This window comes from Cyanistes caeruleus, chromosome 2 (genome assembly GCF_971803275.1).
Source record: "Cyanistes caeruleus chromosome 2, bCyaCae1.hap1.1, whole genome shotgun sequence".
NCBI lineage: Eukaryota > Metazoa > Chordata > Aves > Passeriformes > Paridae > Cyanistes > Cyanistes caeruleus.
Window position 1 is genome coordinate 104,224,732 of NC_141702.1, and position 16,476 is coordinate 104,241,207.

At 46.8% G+C, this 16,476-nt stretch overlaps 1 protein-coding gene and 1 long non-coding RNA gene across 3 annotated transcripts in view; one reads left to right on the forward strand and one right to left on the reverse strand.

Annotated features, from left to right (window-relative positions):
• GALNT14 (polypeptide N-acetylgalactosaminyltransferase 14) overlaps positions 1-15,942 on the forward strand; it is a 92,940-nt gene extending 76,998 nt beyond the window's left edge. For both annotated transcript variants that reach the window (XM_086871025.1, XM_086871034.1), the window contains 5 exons: positions 2,037-2,129; positions 3,452-3,535; positions 4,707-4,851; positions 12,130-12,249; positions 12,825-15,942. In XM_086871025.1, coding sequence (XP_086727151.1) covers positions 2,037-2,129; positions 3,452-3,535; positions 4,707-4,851; positions 12,130-12,249; positions 12,825-12,983 — 601 coding nt within the window. In that variant the 3' untranslated portion in view covers positions 12,984-15,942. The remainder of the gene's footprint in view (positions 1-2,036; positions 2,130-3,451; positions 3,536-4,706; positions 4,852-12,129; positions 12,250-12,824) is intronic.
• On the reverse strand, positions 5,994-12,877 carry LOC111926295 (uncharacterized). The gene is made up of 5 exons (XR_015281387.1): positions 12,795-12,877; positions 8,842-11,762; positions 8,459-8,655; positions 8,100-8,361; positions 5,994-6,374 (listed from the first exon to the last, which is right to left on the reverse strand). It is a non-coding gene; the product is annotated as an uncharacterized LOC111926295 (long non-coding RNA).
• Positions 15,943-16,476: the final 534 nt, after the last annotated feature.

Genomic DNA, 16,476 nt, shown 5'->3' on the forward strand with positions numbered 1-16,476 from the left:
GACACCAAAGGGACTGCCAGGGCATGCCAGCTGAAGGGCACCTCACCTCACACGCAGGAACACAGACTGAATCAGGTACTGAAAGAGCTGCCTGAAATGGGCTAAGATCCTGGAAACATCAGGCAAAGAAGGGGGAAATCCGGAACTGGGAATAGGCATGGGAAAGATGATCAGAGCAGCTAGTGAGGTCAGGAAGGATTTCCTCCATTTTTAGAGTGTGAGGCTGAACGTTGTTGCTTAAGTGAATGACAGAGAAAAGCACTGGGGGCACTTACAGTAAATGCAGGGTTGTTTCTGAGCTAACCTGCAGCTGTGAGTGCTTTCACACCAGGCTTTCCTTTTAGTGTGGGCTTCCCACTGTTAGAAAGAACCAGTAACATTTATGAAGACCCACGTGTCTGCCACAGGGTTACTGCTGACCCAGGCTCTCTGCAGCTTCCTCAGCCTTTGCTTGAGACAAGGGAGAGTGCAAATTACACCTCTCACTAACACCTAATGTGTGATTTCCAGGCACACAGTGTGTGGAGCAGGAAGGGGATGGCGGTGACAGGCAGAGGGCTGGCATCAAGGAGCAGAGCACAAATTTGAGAATCACTAGGAGGGTTCTTGCTTTCAGTAGTGAAGCAAGACTACTTCAGAGGGGCCTGGGATCAGTGGCAAAATCTCCACTGTCAGAGTCCCTGCAAACTGAATAAAGAAGTGGCACCTGCATTGCATCACCTGCAGGAGGAGCAAGGGGAGCTTGAATGGGTACAGCTCTTCTGACTCCCTGTCAGGGACAGGCCTCTGGGGACACTGGGGATGTCTGTGTCATGCCTGGGTGTGAGCCTTGGCATTTATCCCTGTGTTTCTTGTAAACTCAAATGAGATCAGGAAGACAAACAAAGGAACCCTGCACATTGGGGAAGGTTAGGTACAGATGTAGACACTGATTTAGTCATCTTTTGAGCAAGAGCACTTAGACTATTGCCTTAGAGAGAGAGGAGGAAACCCATGAATCAGCAAGGAACTGAAAATCAGTCTGGAGAAATGTACCTGTAGGCATCAGCAGCTGGGATGTTATTAACCTTAGGGTATCTATCAGCCTTAATGTTACAGTGTATAGACTGAGAGGAGAAGCAGCTCCTGGCAACCTGATGCTGTGTAGCACTTCTGTTTAAATAGAGGTGTTAGCAAAAAATATCTCCACCTTTCTGCCAGATACTGATTGTATTTCCACAGAGCCCCTACTTCAGTGTGAGAGACAGCTCAGGCTCCAATGTGGTGCTGGTTTCATGTGCAGAATAATTCTTTTCTGGGCACCTGGGACTTGGCTGGATCCAGAGCCTGCCCACAGCACCTGCAGCTTAGTAGTGTGGCAGCAATAGCTTGGAGGCACTGGGTTGTCTTGGAGCAGGAGATTGGAGGACTTCACTGATCTGGGCAGGAATAGGCAGATAGGCATGGAGCAGGAAACCCATTTTCAGGAGGAGTTAGAGCCATCTGAAGTCAACAGAAGATTTGCTGAGGTTCAAAAACCTTCTGCAGACACCTGGCTGATGTGGGAGACTGGCATTCATGCTTGCAGCACTGTTGTGGGGTGGTTTCTCTTTAGGTTTTGAATGCCAAGGTTTGCCTCAGTGAAATCCAGGAGTGCAAAGCAGGAGAGTCCATCCAGGAGTGAAACAATGGAAATATTTGGCAAGCTTTTCAGAGCTCCATCCCAGCCGCTAAATAAAACCCCAGGCACTCCTGCCTTGGAGATGATGCTTAAGACAATCGTCACTTTTGGGTCTGGTGGACACAAAGCATCCAGCTGAGTTTACAGTGGTGAATTCAAGCTTTATTTGGCCTGATGTGTTCTGTTTACTTCCCCTGGAGTAATGGCAAAGAAGGAATACCTTCTCCAGTAGTGAGGGATGGGCTGGCACAGAGGGGGCTTGGGTGAAGACCAAGCTGAGGGTGGGAAGAGGGGCAGGATGGCTCATTTGGTGCATTTTGGGAAGCGTCCCCTTGCAGGCCCCCTTGGTTTCAGTGTGTCCCGTTGTCTCCCTCAGGAACACCAAGCGCACGGCCGAGGTGTGGATGGACGAGTTCAAGCAGTACTACTACGCCGCCCGGCCCGCAGCCCAGGGGAGGCCTTTTGGGAAGTAAGGATCCTTCCCCTGCTGCCTGTGCCCTGCCTGCTGCAGTGGGTGCTCACAGAGACGTCCCCTGCTGTGGGAACCTGCCGGCATTGTTTCTGTAGGGACAATAGAATACTAATGATTGGCACGTGCTACAGCAGTGAGGTGGATAAACAGTCAGTTTAAATGCTGTGCTGGTTTATTCCAGTGAGTGAACCAAACCCAGGTGGGGGAGAACCCCCTCTGCCTCTGTCCTGTCCTTGGTGTTACATAGAACTACTTTTGGTCCCAGGCTGGAATTTGGCAGGGAGAGTCCAGAGGTGTTGGTGGCAACTGACAGGCAGGAAAATCATTGAAGTTTTGGTCTGCTGATGCTTTATTGCAAGGGAGCAAGTGTTTGTGTGCAGGGAGTTTGTCATTCATTCTATGAGGAGTCAGAAATGCCTCCCTATCAGGAGGACTGTAGATATTTCTGTTGTATTTCTCGTTTTCACGTGCTCCTCTTTGCCTTAGAAAGTTTTCTTCAGACTCCTGGAGGTTCTGAGTCCAAACTTGAGTTCCTTGTGACCACTCTTCAGTCTCCAGGATAAATAAAGTCCTGGTGATCCCCCCTATCACCACTGAATTAATATCCTCGTCCCATCCATCAGCAGAGAATGAAATAGCAACTCTGTCCTCTGCTTTTAGTGTAGTAGGGTATAGAGAAGTTGACCTGTGTGAAAAGGAGGTACTGGAGGTCTCTGACTATTCCATAAAAGCCAGCTCATAACAGCACCACAGGTGGAGGCTGGCCCAGGGAGGAGCTGGAGTTTTGAAAATGTCACTGTACAGCACGATCCCTCAATAGAAATTTTGTTCTGATTAATAAAAGAGAAAAGTATTTCACAGTGTGATTAACTTCTGTTGGCTTACCAGCATGTTCAGGTGCTCTTGCAAATCAAGGCCTCCTGTAGTCCTGTAAACCAAAAGTAACTTAGTATAGCAAATAGAACATTTTAATTTCCTAATATGTTTATATATTCAGGTAAGAATTATTACATAGTAGACAGCACATATTTTTTTACTGATCACCTTTAAATGACTGTGCTTTTCCATGAACCTTTTCAGCTCCAGACTCCACGTTAAAATGACAATATGTCACCGTGCCATTTTACCAAGTGAGACCTCCAAAGAGACAGAGATCAAAACAATCGCTCAAGCTCATGCAGAGAGAAACCAGAGCTGCTGATGTTCTTGTGTTTGCTGTCTTTGCATTTCTGATGGGTTTCTCTTGGCCTCCCTTTTTGCTGTGTGGGGTCTCACCTGCATCATTTCCATTGCATCTCTGTGACATTTTCTTCCCACAGCGTCCAGAGCAGAGTGGAGCTGCGGAAGAAGTTGAAATGTCACAGCTTCAAGTGGTACCTGGAGAACGTTTATCCCGAACTTCGGTACGGATCTGCAATCTCCACCTGCATCCAGCAGGCCAGTGGGATGCTCCATGCCTCCCTCCTGCCCCACTGAGCTTTCTTATGCCCCAGAGACATAGGCACTCCCTCCCTTGGCCTTCAGAGAAGGGCAGAGTGAATTTTGTGCTGGCTTTAAATGCAGCTTGCTCACAGTGTGACATACTGAGGGCTTTGGAGATCCTTGGGGGTTCCTTTCTAACTCAGGATGTTCTATGAAATCTGCTTCCTCTAAGCTCTTTGCTTCAGGGCTGGTGAAGGACAAAGCACCAGTTACTCCCATTTGCTTTGGGGAGTTCATTAGGTGTCCTCCTGTCCATGCTGTGGAACAGGTTGTGTAGGGAAATAAGAGAATTTTCCTTAAAAAAATATCCCAAGGCAGAAAATCCACCATAGCCTCTGCCAGGGTGTTTCAATACTTAATGATTTGTGCTTACTAAACAAGCACCTAATTTCCACTCCTTTCACACTACTGTGGCACTCAAAGCTTCTCTGCTGTGAAACCATTCATTCTAGGATTTTATGACCTGTATTCAGATGGTTCTGCCTGGCCTCTAGCCCAGTGCTTTGCTAAATATTATTGCTTTTGCACAGATATCTTTTAGTTACCAATTTACTCCAGAAACCATTGCATTCATTCCCCTGGTCCCTATCAGGAGCCATCCTCAGAAAGGATGGTAAAGTTCTAGAGATACCTTCAGGGACCTGCTGGTGCAATAGCTGAGTGCAGAATCACTGTATGAAAATGATGATTTATAGCCATTTTCTTACCTTTTTTTTTTTTTTCTTTTTTTTTTTTTCCCCCATATGTGGCATTGCACAGCATTCACGGGCAATGCCAGGGCTCTGTGACAGTTTTTTATAAAGTTCCCCTCTCCTGTAAGCTGAAGGCTGACCTTCAGCCTGCTCACAGCCTACTCCTGGCTCCTCTGTTTGCCTTGTGCAGTTATTTATTTTTTTCCCCTTATAAAGGTCAGCCATCCGTCTCTGAGCTCTGCTTCTGCAGCATCCTTGTCCACGTGCTGCTCTCAGTGCTCCAGTATTGTGGTAGATCTTGCCACCCCTCCTTTTCTGAAGGTAGAAAGGTGCAACCTTACCCCACTGAGCCTCCCTGTGCATGGGGCAGTACGATGATGTTTTCACGCTGTTCCCACAGGATTCCTGAGGAATCGCTCTATCAGACTGGGATAATCAGGCAAAGACAGAGCTGCCTGGAATCACACAAGTCTGAAGACCAAGAGCTTCCCATCCTGAGCTTAAATCCTTGTAACAGCAGCAAGGGCACAGTACCAAAGGCACAGGTAAGGTGTATTGTGTATCCCTGTGATGCTGGATGGGAAGAAGCCATGGGGGCAGCTTCAAGATGATCTCTTAAGGTTGCTAAAGCTCTGTTGGAGGATTTAGCCATTCTGCCAGTGTCTTTCCTTAGGCAGCATGTTGTTAAACCCTGGCAGCTCCTCCTGCCAGGAGGCCCTGGGCAGCAGCAGGGATTGGTGCAGGAGCCACAGGACAGTGTGTCCCACTCATCTGTGTGGGAACCTATGCTGAGCTCTTCCAGCTGCCCAGGAACACCACGTGCTGCTCATTTGGACAGATCAAAGGCAAAGAGAATTATAACTCTCTCTCATCTCTTAGCCTTTTTGATCTCAAAATGGACTGAGTCACAGTGGCATTTGTAACTTCATAGTCTGCATTCTCTCAGTATTGGATTGCCCATTAAACTAGTAAGGATTTAATGAGGATGATCTGTTTTTTCAGTCCTATTGAGATGAGGAAAAGCTGTATGAATTGATGTTCTCAAAAGCACAGCCTAGGAGATGTTAGAGCCAAGAGCAGGCACATGTGCCTTGCAGCAGAGTTTCTGGAGCAAGACCCTAAAGATACACACAGCTTCAAAACTCACCTTTGCTTCAGGCTCCTTTTGTGATTTTGGGGCATGTCAGTAAGTTCTGTGTTCCCATCTAGAAAACAGGGAGGATAACAATCCCTTGCTTTTCTGTGGTTGCCATGAAATAATTCAGTAGGAAATGGTGTGGTATGCTTACTTCCACTCACTGCACATCCTTAACCCTCGTGGTTACACATTCAAACCAGGTAGCTGTGCATATAAAAGGCCCAGCTTGGGCAGACTGCTTAAAATATCTGTGATTTGTGTGTGCAAACAAAGCATGTCATTATGTGCATCTCTTTCAAATGCAGTTGTGTGCCTGTCTGTAGGCAGGAAATTAATATCTGTTTCACAGCATGGCAAAATCAACAATGACTACTTGAATATTAGTCATTTCAGAAAATGTAGTTAATATAATTGCAAGTGCCACACAGTAACACTTTTTAAGGTTTCACTGGTTTCCATGTTCCAGAATTGTTTTTCTTTCTTCTACTGCTACATGGACTTTTCACACAAACAGCAAAGAAAGCAAGCTGATGAGAGCAGGTCATCATGTTTTTCAGGGCTAGCTCTTCAGAAGAAAGGAAAAGTGTTCTAATGACAATAGCAACTTCCAATGAATTGTCTGTTTTTAAAAAAAGTCTGGGAAAATCAGAATGAAAAATGCTGCTGCAAGTTAGTGTTTCAAAATGAAATGGTGTTTCTGAAATACCAATTTGATGTGGTATTTTAAAATGAGAAATGTCATGCCAACAAGTTGGACTGTTTCATTCCCACCAAACACATTTTGTTTTGACATTTCTGTGCAGTAAATTTTTGGAATTTTTCACACCACGAACTTTTCATCTTCCTGTTCTGGTTCTGCAGCAGTTTGCAATAGGTCAACACTTCCCACTGGATGGCAGCTCCATTTCTTGTGCACATCCAAGACTAACTCTGTAAAGGAACAGAAAAATGCGTTACAAACAGATTGCAGAATGGATGCGCTCAGTACACAGCAGGAGTAGAGAAAAGCCTTTCCTTTTTATCTTTCTCTGTCTTTCTAGGATAGTTCTTTGTTACTTGTACCCATGGAGAATAGTTCAGATTAAAGCAGGGGATTTAAACTTTTATTGTGAATAGAAGCTTAAATTTTAATGATTCAGTTGCCACAAGATCACCTGAATTTGTGGATGACATGGGTGTTACAGTCACCAGACTGTGTAGAATTGATTATGTGCAGTCCTTGATTTGCATTTGATATACCAGAATAGAGCAATAATCTTCACTTTTAACATACTGAAGTCACGTCTTGTTTACCCTAAGCTTCGTTTTGTGAAAAATAGGCCTAGCTTAATCAAAGCTGTGCTTTCTTGGCATTCAGTAAGTACCGTGGAAATATCCTGCCTGTCCAAATTATTTATTTTCACTATTATAGTAACAGTAATTTGGTTGCTTTGATTGCCTTTCTGTAGCTGTCTCCCTGCTGGGCTGCCCCAGCCCTTTACCAGCATTACATGCATGAAGGCTTGGGACTGGGTGTGAGAAGATCTGAGCTGTCATGGTTTGAGGAGAGAGGTGCAGGAGCTGTCAGATGGCAGTCAATTGCTCTTTATTTTAGGTTTTTCTACCTGTAGGGGAAGAGTGTTGTGAGACCTTTGGCTACATCTATAGTTTGGGTAAACTGAGGGTACTCAGTGGTGAAATCAGACCTACACCTTTAACAGGTCTCAGAAAACCTCCCTGATGGTGTCTGGTGTTGGTCCTGAATTACTGAAAGGGGCACTGAGGCACAAGAAGACCCCTCATCTTTGTGTAGGAGAGCTCTGTCTTCTCATCCTGGGAATCCACTTGGCCCTTTCGCTTCCAGAAGGCCTGGCAGCAGTCAGGGTGGGCTCTGTCCCCTGAGGTGGCTCTCAGAAGGATCTTGAGGTGGTTGAGGACCCCAGGGTCGCTGTCTGTGGGCTCCTGAGACAGTGGCAGGCAGAGATGTTTGTGCAGTGCCCATCCCCAGGGCACAGCAGGCTCTGCCTGTGCTCCTGCCCACTGGAGACTCGACGCTCCATGCCTTGTTGAGTCTCATTTGCTAAATGAACAGATTGATTTAGTTTTTCATGAGAGAAATGCATCTGAGGGAAAATAATTGATCATAATTTTGTCCTCATCTATCTAATGAAGATGTGAGTAGTTGGGTTTCTTTTTTCAAACCGAGTGTCAGTTGGTATTAGTTCATAGAGTTTGGAAAAGACATCTGACTGGGATTTATTTAAGCCATTAGCAGCTTCAGGAAACCTGACATACTTCAGATAAAAAAATCTGAAGATGCTTTGACCTGGATGTAACACATGTGTAAGCAGTTGCTGCAAGAGGAATGTAAAGCTCAGGCATCTTTTTAGACAAGTGAGGAAACAGGGAGAAGGCTGCAGTATCCATTTCCTGGGCCTGCACCCCAAAATACCTGGGCTTTGCAGCTGAGTGGCTGCCATTGCATTTGAGTGGCATGACTTAGACTCTTCTTGGGAAGGAAAGGCAGTGTGATGATCTTCCTGGTATGGCTTGGATGCTCATCCCCATTGGCTCTGTGTGCTGACTGGATCTGCACTTTTTTGGGAGACCATTTAGCATCTATCCAAATTAAGTGGCCCTCCTGTGACGTCTCAGCCATAAACACTCTCTTCTGACCTTCCTCCTCTCAGAAGCCTTCGTTCTTCTCCTCCATGGCCATGACCTGCCCCAGCTGTAGGCTGGCTGGAGCTGTGGGAGCCAGGCTGAGTGAGCAGTAGTGTCATCTCTGCACCCAGGCTGTCCTGGGCACCTCGTGTGCTTGGTTTTCCCTCTCCTGAGATGTGTGGAAGTGCCAGTTGTATCCCAGGGTCTTTGATGAGGGCAGCACCTTGGTATCCTTAGGTCACTCACGTAGTTGCATGCCTTGGGAAGTCCTTTCCTGAAATTTTAAGAAGATAATTGGATAATTAAGTTGTTCCACCTTCTTGAGAAACACTTCTCTCTAGCTACTGCCCCTGCTTTAGGGTACGGCTGACCTCTTGCTCGGCAGCAGAGGCCTCGCTGTCACGGAACGCTGGGCTCCACGGGACTGCTCCTTCCCGGGCTGAGGGGCTCCTTGCTCCATCTGCCAGCCAGGCTATGCCAAGCCAAAGGTCACTCTTGAGAATAATGTCCTCAGTTCACAATAATGCTGAGTAACAGTGACAGGTGCCGGCTCAGATGATGCTAAAGCCTTGAGAAACAGTCACAAAGTCTCAGATGAGGGGGTTGGTGTTACCCGAGGCTTTGGAGGAAGGGGGTTGCTGGTTGTGCTGTGCAGCTGGTAGCTCTCTTCTCCGAGCCCACCCTCTTCTTCCTGGCTCCACCACCCCTCCATCTTTGCCTTCAAAAAGGCAAGAAATCTTGATGTCAGTTTTACCTCATATATCTGTTTGTCTTTGGTTCTGGGTCAGCTCTAAACCTGATGGCATCTTCTCAGGCAAATCTGCAGCCCTGAAGCCATGCTAGCTCCTTGCAGGGCTCCTTAGGAGTACCATGGGCTGCCCCATCCACCACAACCTCTGTGGTGCAAAGCTCTGCTGCTGTTACTGCTGTGCTGGCCACGTCAGTGTGTCAGGGTTTAGGAGATAAAGTAGTTCCTCATGGAAAAAAAAAATAAATTAATCCCAGCTCATAAAAATAAGAGAAGAGAAGGGGTAAGATAAAAATTTGTGTGGCTATGGGCATGTATTTTAACTCAAAGTCCTTCATGGATTCTGTGGTGTTCAACTGACTTCCCTCCTCCTCCCCCTTCAAATTTCTTCATTTTCTGCATAATTTTCTTCGGCTTTCATCTAGGGCTGAAAGGGAAGAAGACATGATTAGAGCTGGATAAAACATTTTCAACAGGACTGGCTTCCATAAAAAGCCATTCTGCCGAGATAGATGAGCTGTGTGAAAATCTGTCAGCTGAGATAAAGGCAGTGGAAGGACAGCCTGGGGGCAGGAGGGTAGGATCCAGTGTCAGCTGTGGAACTGATGCAGACATCCAGCTCTGGAGCCCTCACTTCTTATGATGAACAGCAGCTTAGGGAAAATGGTTGCCACCACCCTTCCTATCCCATGGTCCACTGAGGATGAGAGGATGGCCCTGCCTTGATGAGAGGATGTGAATATTGTGAAGGTTTGAACATAGCCCGGTCTGTAAAAAAAATCATGGAGAACTTCTGGTAGGAGCAGTCTTCCATGAGATAATCTCAGTGAAGCAAGAAGGTTAAGATGTCAAAACAAACAAACAAAAAAGTCCCATGGCCTGAGTTAGGTGGACAATTCAACATATACACAAGTTACAGGATTAACTGGCTGCTGCTGAGGAGTCTCATGGGTGCAGCTTCAGCCCTATCCTGAACTAAAATGACAAACAATTGGTTAAAAATGTAAAGCAGGTTTTCAAAGCAGCTTGTCGCAGCGTGGGTGCCAAGAACAGATGTTGAAGCTTGCCCCGTAGGGTTTGGTTCTTCACAGATGCTGGACTAATTTGGCACCTGATTTCCCAGGCTGGTGGTTTACACAGCAGCTGACAGCGTGCATGGTTGGGATGTCTGGAACGTGTTCACTGTAGGATCAGGTAAACCCTGCTCATATGACAAAGAAAAGTAGTTGCCAGAAGGCCCTTTGGGTGTGTGGATTATAGCTTTGAGAATGAATGCTTGTTATGTACCCAGATCCTGGGCAGCTCTTGCTGAGGAGCCTGTGGGCAGGCTGTTCAGAAAGCCAGGTTTGATTTCCATGAGCTGGTGGGGAATAGAGAGCTGAGAAGCACAGAGTATGAGGATCACAGTGTGAAGTCCTTGTGGAGCTGGGTCTGCTGTGCAAAAGCGTGTTTTCCCTTCCAGGTGGCTAAGAACCTGAATGAAAGTGGGATTTGTATTCCCAGGAGTTAAATGCCTATAGCTGTCTGTTTTGAAGTTGAGGAGAGAAGTTAGAGCTGCTGACAGTGACAAATACCAAAGGACTGGGAGCATTTCCCTGCTCTAATAACTCATGCTAATGCAACCCAAAACCTCCACCATTCAAAGTCAGGCGAGCTGCAGGCATCTCAGCTCTGAGAGCAGGGCAGCCATTCTTCACATTCCCCTCCAGCACTCATAAAGGGTTGAAGTCTCCCAGGAGCCCCACTTTTCCAGTCCCAGCCTCACAGCCATATGTTTGAGCACCGCCTTTCCCCCCACTGCCAACACTGCTGCTCACATCACTTGTCACAGAGTTCTGACTCCTCCATAGCTGAGCTCCCAACTGTTCTGCTTCCTCTTTGCACCTTTTCTTTCACAGCAGGTTCAGAGTTTTCATAGCCTGTACCCTGTCAAAGCATCTGCTGTGGCTCCTGAGGTCTCTTGTGGGAACTCTTTGGTTCCCTGGCCTTGCTGTCTCTGGCAGGGTTATTGCACTCTGATAGTGAAGTTAGGCTGTTGTTGGTCCTCCAACCCTGCTCACCTGCCCTGCCAGGGCTCAGAGACCTGTTTTCCATCTGCTCCACTGCTGCTGCTCAGAGCCATTCACACAGCAGGAGTGGATCCTGCTTTGCACCCTGGCTGGGATCCCTCGGAAGACCCTTCCAGCCCCGCTCTTTCTAATTTCAAAGTCGATGCTCACATAAAGCTACAAGCAAAACACCTGTTCCAGAAGTCCCTCTCCAGGGTTATGTAAAAGCATGGTTTGTGGTTTCCCATCAGCCAAACCAGCTCTTGTCTGCTTGTGCACACACACGAGTAACAGGGAAACAGATATCCCTTGGCTGGGATCCTCTCAGGAGGTGCTCTTGGGTAATATGAGCACAGGTAGGTGATAGAAGATGTTCAGCTGGAATTAATGCTGGAGTAAACTTCTGTGAAATGCTCCTGGGCTAAGCAGTGTGTCTGTACATCCACAGTGCTTTGTCCAGCACATTTAACATAGGATCCTCATCAAACTGTCAGCTGTTCCTCTTTCTCCCAGAAACATCCATTGGTGAAAAAGATGGTAATCCCAGAGATCTCCTGATGTTTGGTAAGCATCACATGACAAAAAGTCTCTGCTCCCCCAAAGTTTATTTCTGGGGCTGAGAGGATGATAAAAAGCTGGTGAACATATAGGAGCAGCAAAAGAAAAAAAACCTCCTAGACAGCCCAGTGGGAGTAGCAATGGTTATAGCAAACCAGTACAGCAAACCTTTGAAATCTGGTCCCACTGCCTTGATAGAAAGCAGAGCTTTACCTCTTATTTTTGTGATACTTCAGAACAGAACCCCAGGAGTTGCAGACATTTGCCATGTATCACCTCTTGTCCCCCACTGACAGCTGCAAAGCATCTCTGCTTCTCTTCCTGAAAAAACAGAATTGCACATTGTGTGGTTATTAGTGTTCCTGCCTCTCTTCTGCTTTATTCCCATCCTTTTGTTCTCCAACCACAGGCCAGTTCTGGCTATGGAATCTTTTGTCTCATGAAACATGTTCTTCCTGCAGCTTTTGTAGACATTTTCTTTGGTACCTGCAGTCCCTCAATGAGAACTGTAATTTTGGGGAGGTTTGAAACATCCCAGTGACTTCTCCTGATGCCTCTTGAAGTCAGTGAGGTTTGTGCTTGATTTTGTAAGGGGCAGGATCCAAGCCAAAGTGTTTGTTTTCCAAGTAAAAGAATAGCAAGAATCAACACTGCTCTCTCACCACCTTTCTTTTTCTTCTCTGTGCAGGAATGGACGTACACGTACAACCACCACGTCCGCCAGCAGCAGCTGTGTTTGTCTGTGTACACCCTCTTCCCTGGTTCCCAGGTGCTGCTGTCACCTTGTAAAGAAGGTGACAACAAGCAGGTGAGCCCTTTTCACTGATCCCACATTTTCTTCCAAGTTCCATTTCTTTCATCACAGTATTATTGCACATTAAATGGCCTGTGCTCTGACTTCATCTGGGTAGCACTGTCAATTTGGGAGTACAGACTCTGGCCTGTTCAGCCCTTTGCCTCTTAAATGAGTGTGTTGATAAGGATGTCTATTAGTGAGGGTGGTGATCTGGATACTTCAATGCAGAAGTCAAACCCAAACTGGCAATTTAGTTCACATGGGCTGCCAGTCAGGCAGCAGATGCTAACATTTCCCTGCAGTTAATCACTGAGCTGGCATTTGAACCAGTGACCTGGGGAAAAAGCTGTTAGTAATATATTATCTTCCTGAAGCCAGGCAGAGGCCAAATTAAATAAGTGTGTTTCTGATGGGAAAAATGCTCAGCGTGTCCTCCTCTTGGTGTGGGTTTGGGGACCCTGTTCTTGACAGCATCAGCCCACAAGGGCTTGATGCCAGCTGTCCTCTGGATGCTGGAACAGAGCAGTAAAAGCATGGTGGGGAGGAAGCTTGCTCACCCGTTTGTTCTGTCATGTGTCTCCCCTCAGCGCTGGGGCAAGGTCGGGTCACACATTGAACACATAGCTTCACGCTTCTGCTTGGACACGGAGACCATCGGGGACACGAACGAGAGCATTAAAGAGCTCGTCATCAACCCCTGTGAGAGCACAGCCATGAGCCAGCGCTGGGACATGGTCATGTCTTGACCTGCCGCAGGATGCGCACGAACGGGACGGGCACCGGAACGTGGCTACGCGCGGCTGAGATGCACCAGACGGGGTTCAAATCCAAACCATTGGGGGTCCCTGTGCTTTGTGGGACAGGAGGAGAATCATTCCAATAAAAACGGGACACGGCACTCCAGGTGGAGCAGCGGGTGTTGACCGCCAGGCATGCAGCTGGTATTGGCCTGGTGATGATCAAGGAGGAGGGATGGCAGAAAAACAAGTTTGAAATGTTTTAGAGGGGCACCTGGGCTCCTACAGTGGGCTGTACAGAACTTCAGCATGCACAGCATTGATTAATCTCCCTGGAAACACAGGTAGAAGAGTCTTCAGTGCCTAAAGGAGACTTGGGCTGAGCAAAACAAGCATCTCAGTAGTTCTTGGGGGTCGAGGTGGGTGCACAAGGTGGGGTGTGCCAAGGATGCTCAGAAACATCGCCGGAGATCAAGTGGAAGACACTGAATTATTTTTGCACTTTGCTGTGGATGTTTCTGTCTTCTGCAGACAGCGTGGGTGGAGCTGTGTTGCACATTTGAATTGGTACGTGATCCATGTCCATGTTGTGTATACAGAGGCAGAGCAATCCTTGATGGCTGTGGATCAGAACGGCGAGTGATGGGGGAATCCTACTCTGCGCTCACTGCACACGGTGCTTGTTGCATCTCCAAAGCCCAAGCAAACAGAGGATTCATTGCGTGAGATTAAAGGATATAAACTTCTCTCAAGCTGTGAGGAAAGGCAGTAACGTGATTATTTCTCCTCTCTGAAGGCCATGGGTTGCTGAAAACTCCCCTAAAATTCTGCTATGGGTCTCTCACTTCTCTGCTTCAGATCTGGACTAACTTAAATATTTTCACTTTTCTTCCATAAAAGTAATATTTTTGGTAATTGAAGGTAATTGTGTCATATTTATGTTTCCCAATTTCCAAACTACAGATGAAGGGACTCCCATAAAGTGCTGCTACTGATGGAACGGTGAAGGTTTAATTTTTAATTAAATTAGAGACTGCTCCAAGAAAGGAAAAGGGGTTATTACCTGTGTTTGCTTCCCAGTTACCTTGTAGCCCAGAATGTACTGAAGGAAAGGTTTGGGATTCCCCGTTCATACCTGTGAGCAGGGCAGCCTGGGCCACGGTGTAACTCTCTCTCAAAGTCACTTGGCATAGTCAGACCAGGCAGAAGTTATTTCCTCAGCTTTTGGAGATAAGTCTCTTTTACCAGAGATCGTATCAGGTGCTGGCTCTGTGTGGGAGTGAGGTGACTGCCTGAGGAGAGTAGGACAGACAGCCTCAGGAGGGGTCATAGAAGACTGGAAGGTCCAGCCTGTCTTTCAGGGCAGCTGTCACTACAGCCCCAGGTAACAGGCCGTGCATCACCAGGAGCTGTGCACTCAGCTCTCCTGTAGTAAAGGCTCTCAAAGAGAACCTTCACAGGACTGTCAATGTGACTTGGAAAAAAAATACATCGTTTCTGTCTAAAAATGCTAGGATTCAGTGAAAATCCTATCCTTTGTTTCCTGTGCTGCAAACTGCAGGTAAAATACCATAAGCTTTAAGTCTTCAAGTGCTCTCAGCATCCCTTCTTGAATAAATTGCTGGCTTTCAGGATTTTACTGCCTCAGTTTCTCCTCCCTCAGTGCCGGGAGAAAGCCATGTGTATAAATCTTCCCGGCTTTAGAAGCAGAACCAGTATAGCTCTTTATGTGCAAAAGGTCACGGTGCAAAATGCTTTTCATGTGCTGCAGTGATTACTAACCTCATCAGGCTCCCTTGGTGCCAGCCTCAAGGGCTTCTGTTACAAAAGGGCTGGAGAGCTGTCATTCCATGGTGGGAGGTGGCGTTGTTTCTGTGCCACCACTCTGCAGGAAACAAAGGGGAGCACTTCAAATGGAACGGACCCATTTCACAAAGGAGGGCAGTGACCTTGGGCTTGTTTTTAATTGAACAGGGACATACCACATCTACTTTTCACAATGGTGATGACCGGCAAGGGGTAGTAATTCCCTGTCTAGTGTTTACAAGGGAAAGCAGCTCCCAAGAGCTTGAAGCTTGACAGGTTCACATCTGAACTGTGCCTGCAGCCTGGGACTGCCCAGCAGCTGGCGATTGGATTCCAAACATTTAAATTGCTGAACAGCTTGGCATGGCTTTTGAAGGTCAGCACCTGGCAGGTACACCCTGGGCAGGACCTCAGGCCTATCTAGCTTTACTGTTTTCCACCAAAGCTGAAAATCTCCGTTCTCCTGACAGCCAAAGCTCTCTAAACTGCTCTTTGCCTTAGCAGAAACAGCTACCTCACTACATATGTGTGTGTGCTTAGGCACATGGACCCATGGGACCTGCAGGGATGTGTTCTAAGAAGGAATTGTTTGACCAGCTTTGCAGCTCTCTTGCCTTTTGGGAAACACAAATGCTAGAGCAAACCCCTCCTGTTCCAAAGCATGTGCTTAGCGATCACTGTGAACGTGTCTGGGGACAGTGGGGGGCAGGCAGTGGAGAGGGGGGCGTCAGGCATGGTGTCCCTTAGCAGAGAGCAGCAGCCACCTTCAGCTAATTCTCTTGTAGGCCCAAAAGCCAGCACATACCTCACAGACCTGGGGAACAGCAGCACTTGTCAAACTGGTGATTTTGTCTCATACAGCCATCAGCTGTAACCGTTAGGCTACAGCTTATTTCATGGTCCAGGAAATGAGATTATCCCTATGGATCAGCAGTGTTTTCAGAGAAGCCTGAGACTATCAGCCTGACTCCTGGGGAGCTTTATATAAAGCTGGCAATGGTCTGGCAATCTCCAGAGTTAGCCCCAATATGGCATTTAGCAAATCTGCTTAACACCCCTGCAGAGAGACCTCGCATCATGTCAAGGAAAAGGTTAACTTGCTGCTGAAATCCAACTCATACCTTCAGGTTTGTTTCATTTATTAAAATACACTGAAAACAGATGAACTTTTCTTGCTTTGTGTTTTTTCAATGCCTAGACAAATTATTATCATGCTGTGAACAGGTACAATGTGACTGATTGGGATTTAGATGGGCTCCCATGCCAATACTTCTTAAGCCCCAGCATCATTTGGTAGTAATGCTTTTTGGTAACATTTTGCACTGACTTGAAAGAACATAAGATAAAGTAGAAAATACGATTCTAATCCTGGCTGTTGAGCTTTGTGACAGCCTTTATGATCTCCAGGTAAGTCACTTTTTGTGCCTTGGGAAAATTAGATTCAGAGCAGGAAACTCAAGGCTAGAACTACTACTGCCTTTAAAAGAGCCCACTAAGGCTATCCAAAAAACACCCCACAACCCCAAAACACTTCAGAAGAAGTTAAAAAAAACACACTTACCCTCCCTCTTGAAGGAGATCCATGTTCTAATGAGAAAAAAAATCTGACTGGTTTTAGTTGGGCTGGGGAAGCCTTGCAGTCCTTATGTTGCTGCTTGTTGTTGTGTGATTTCTAGGTGTCATGTGGTCATCTTCT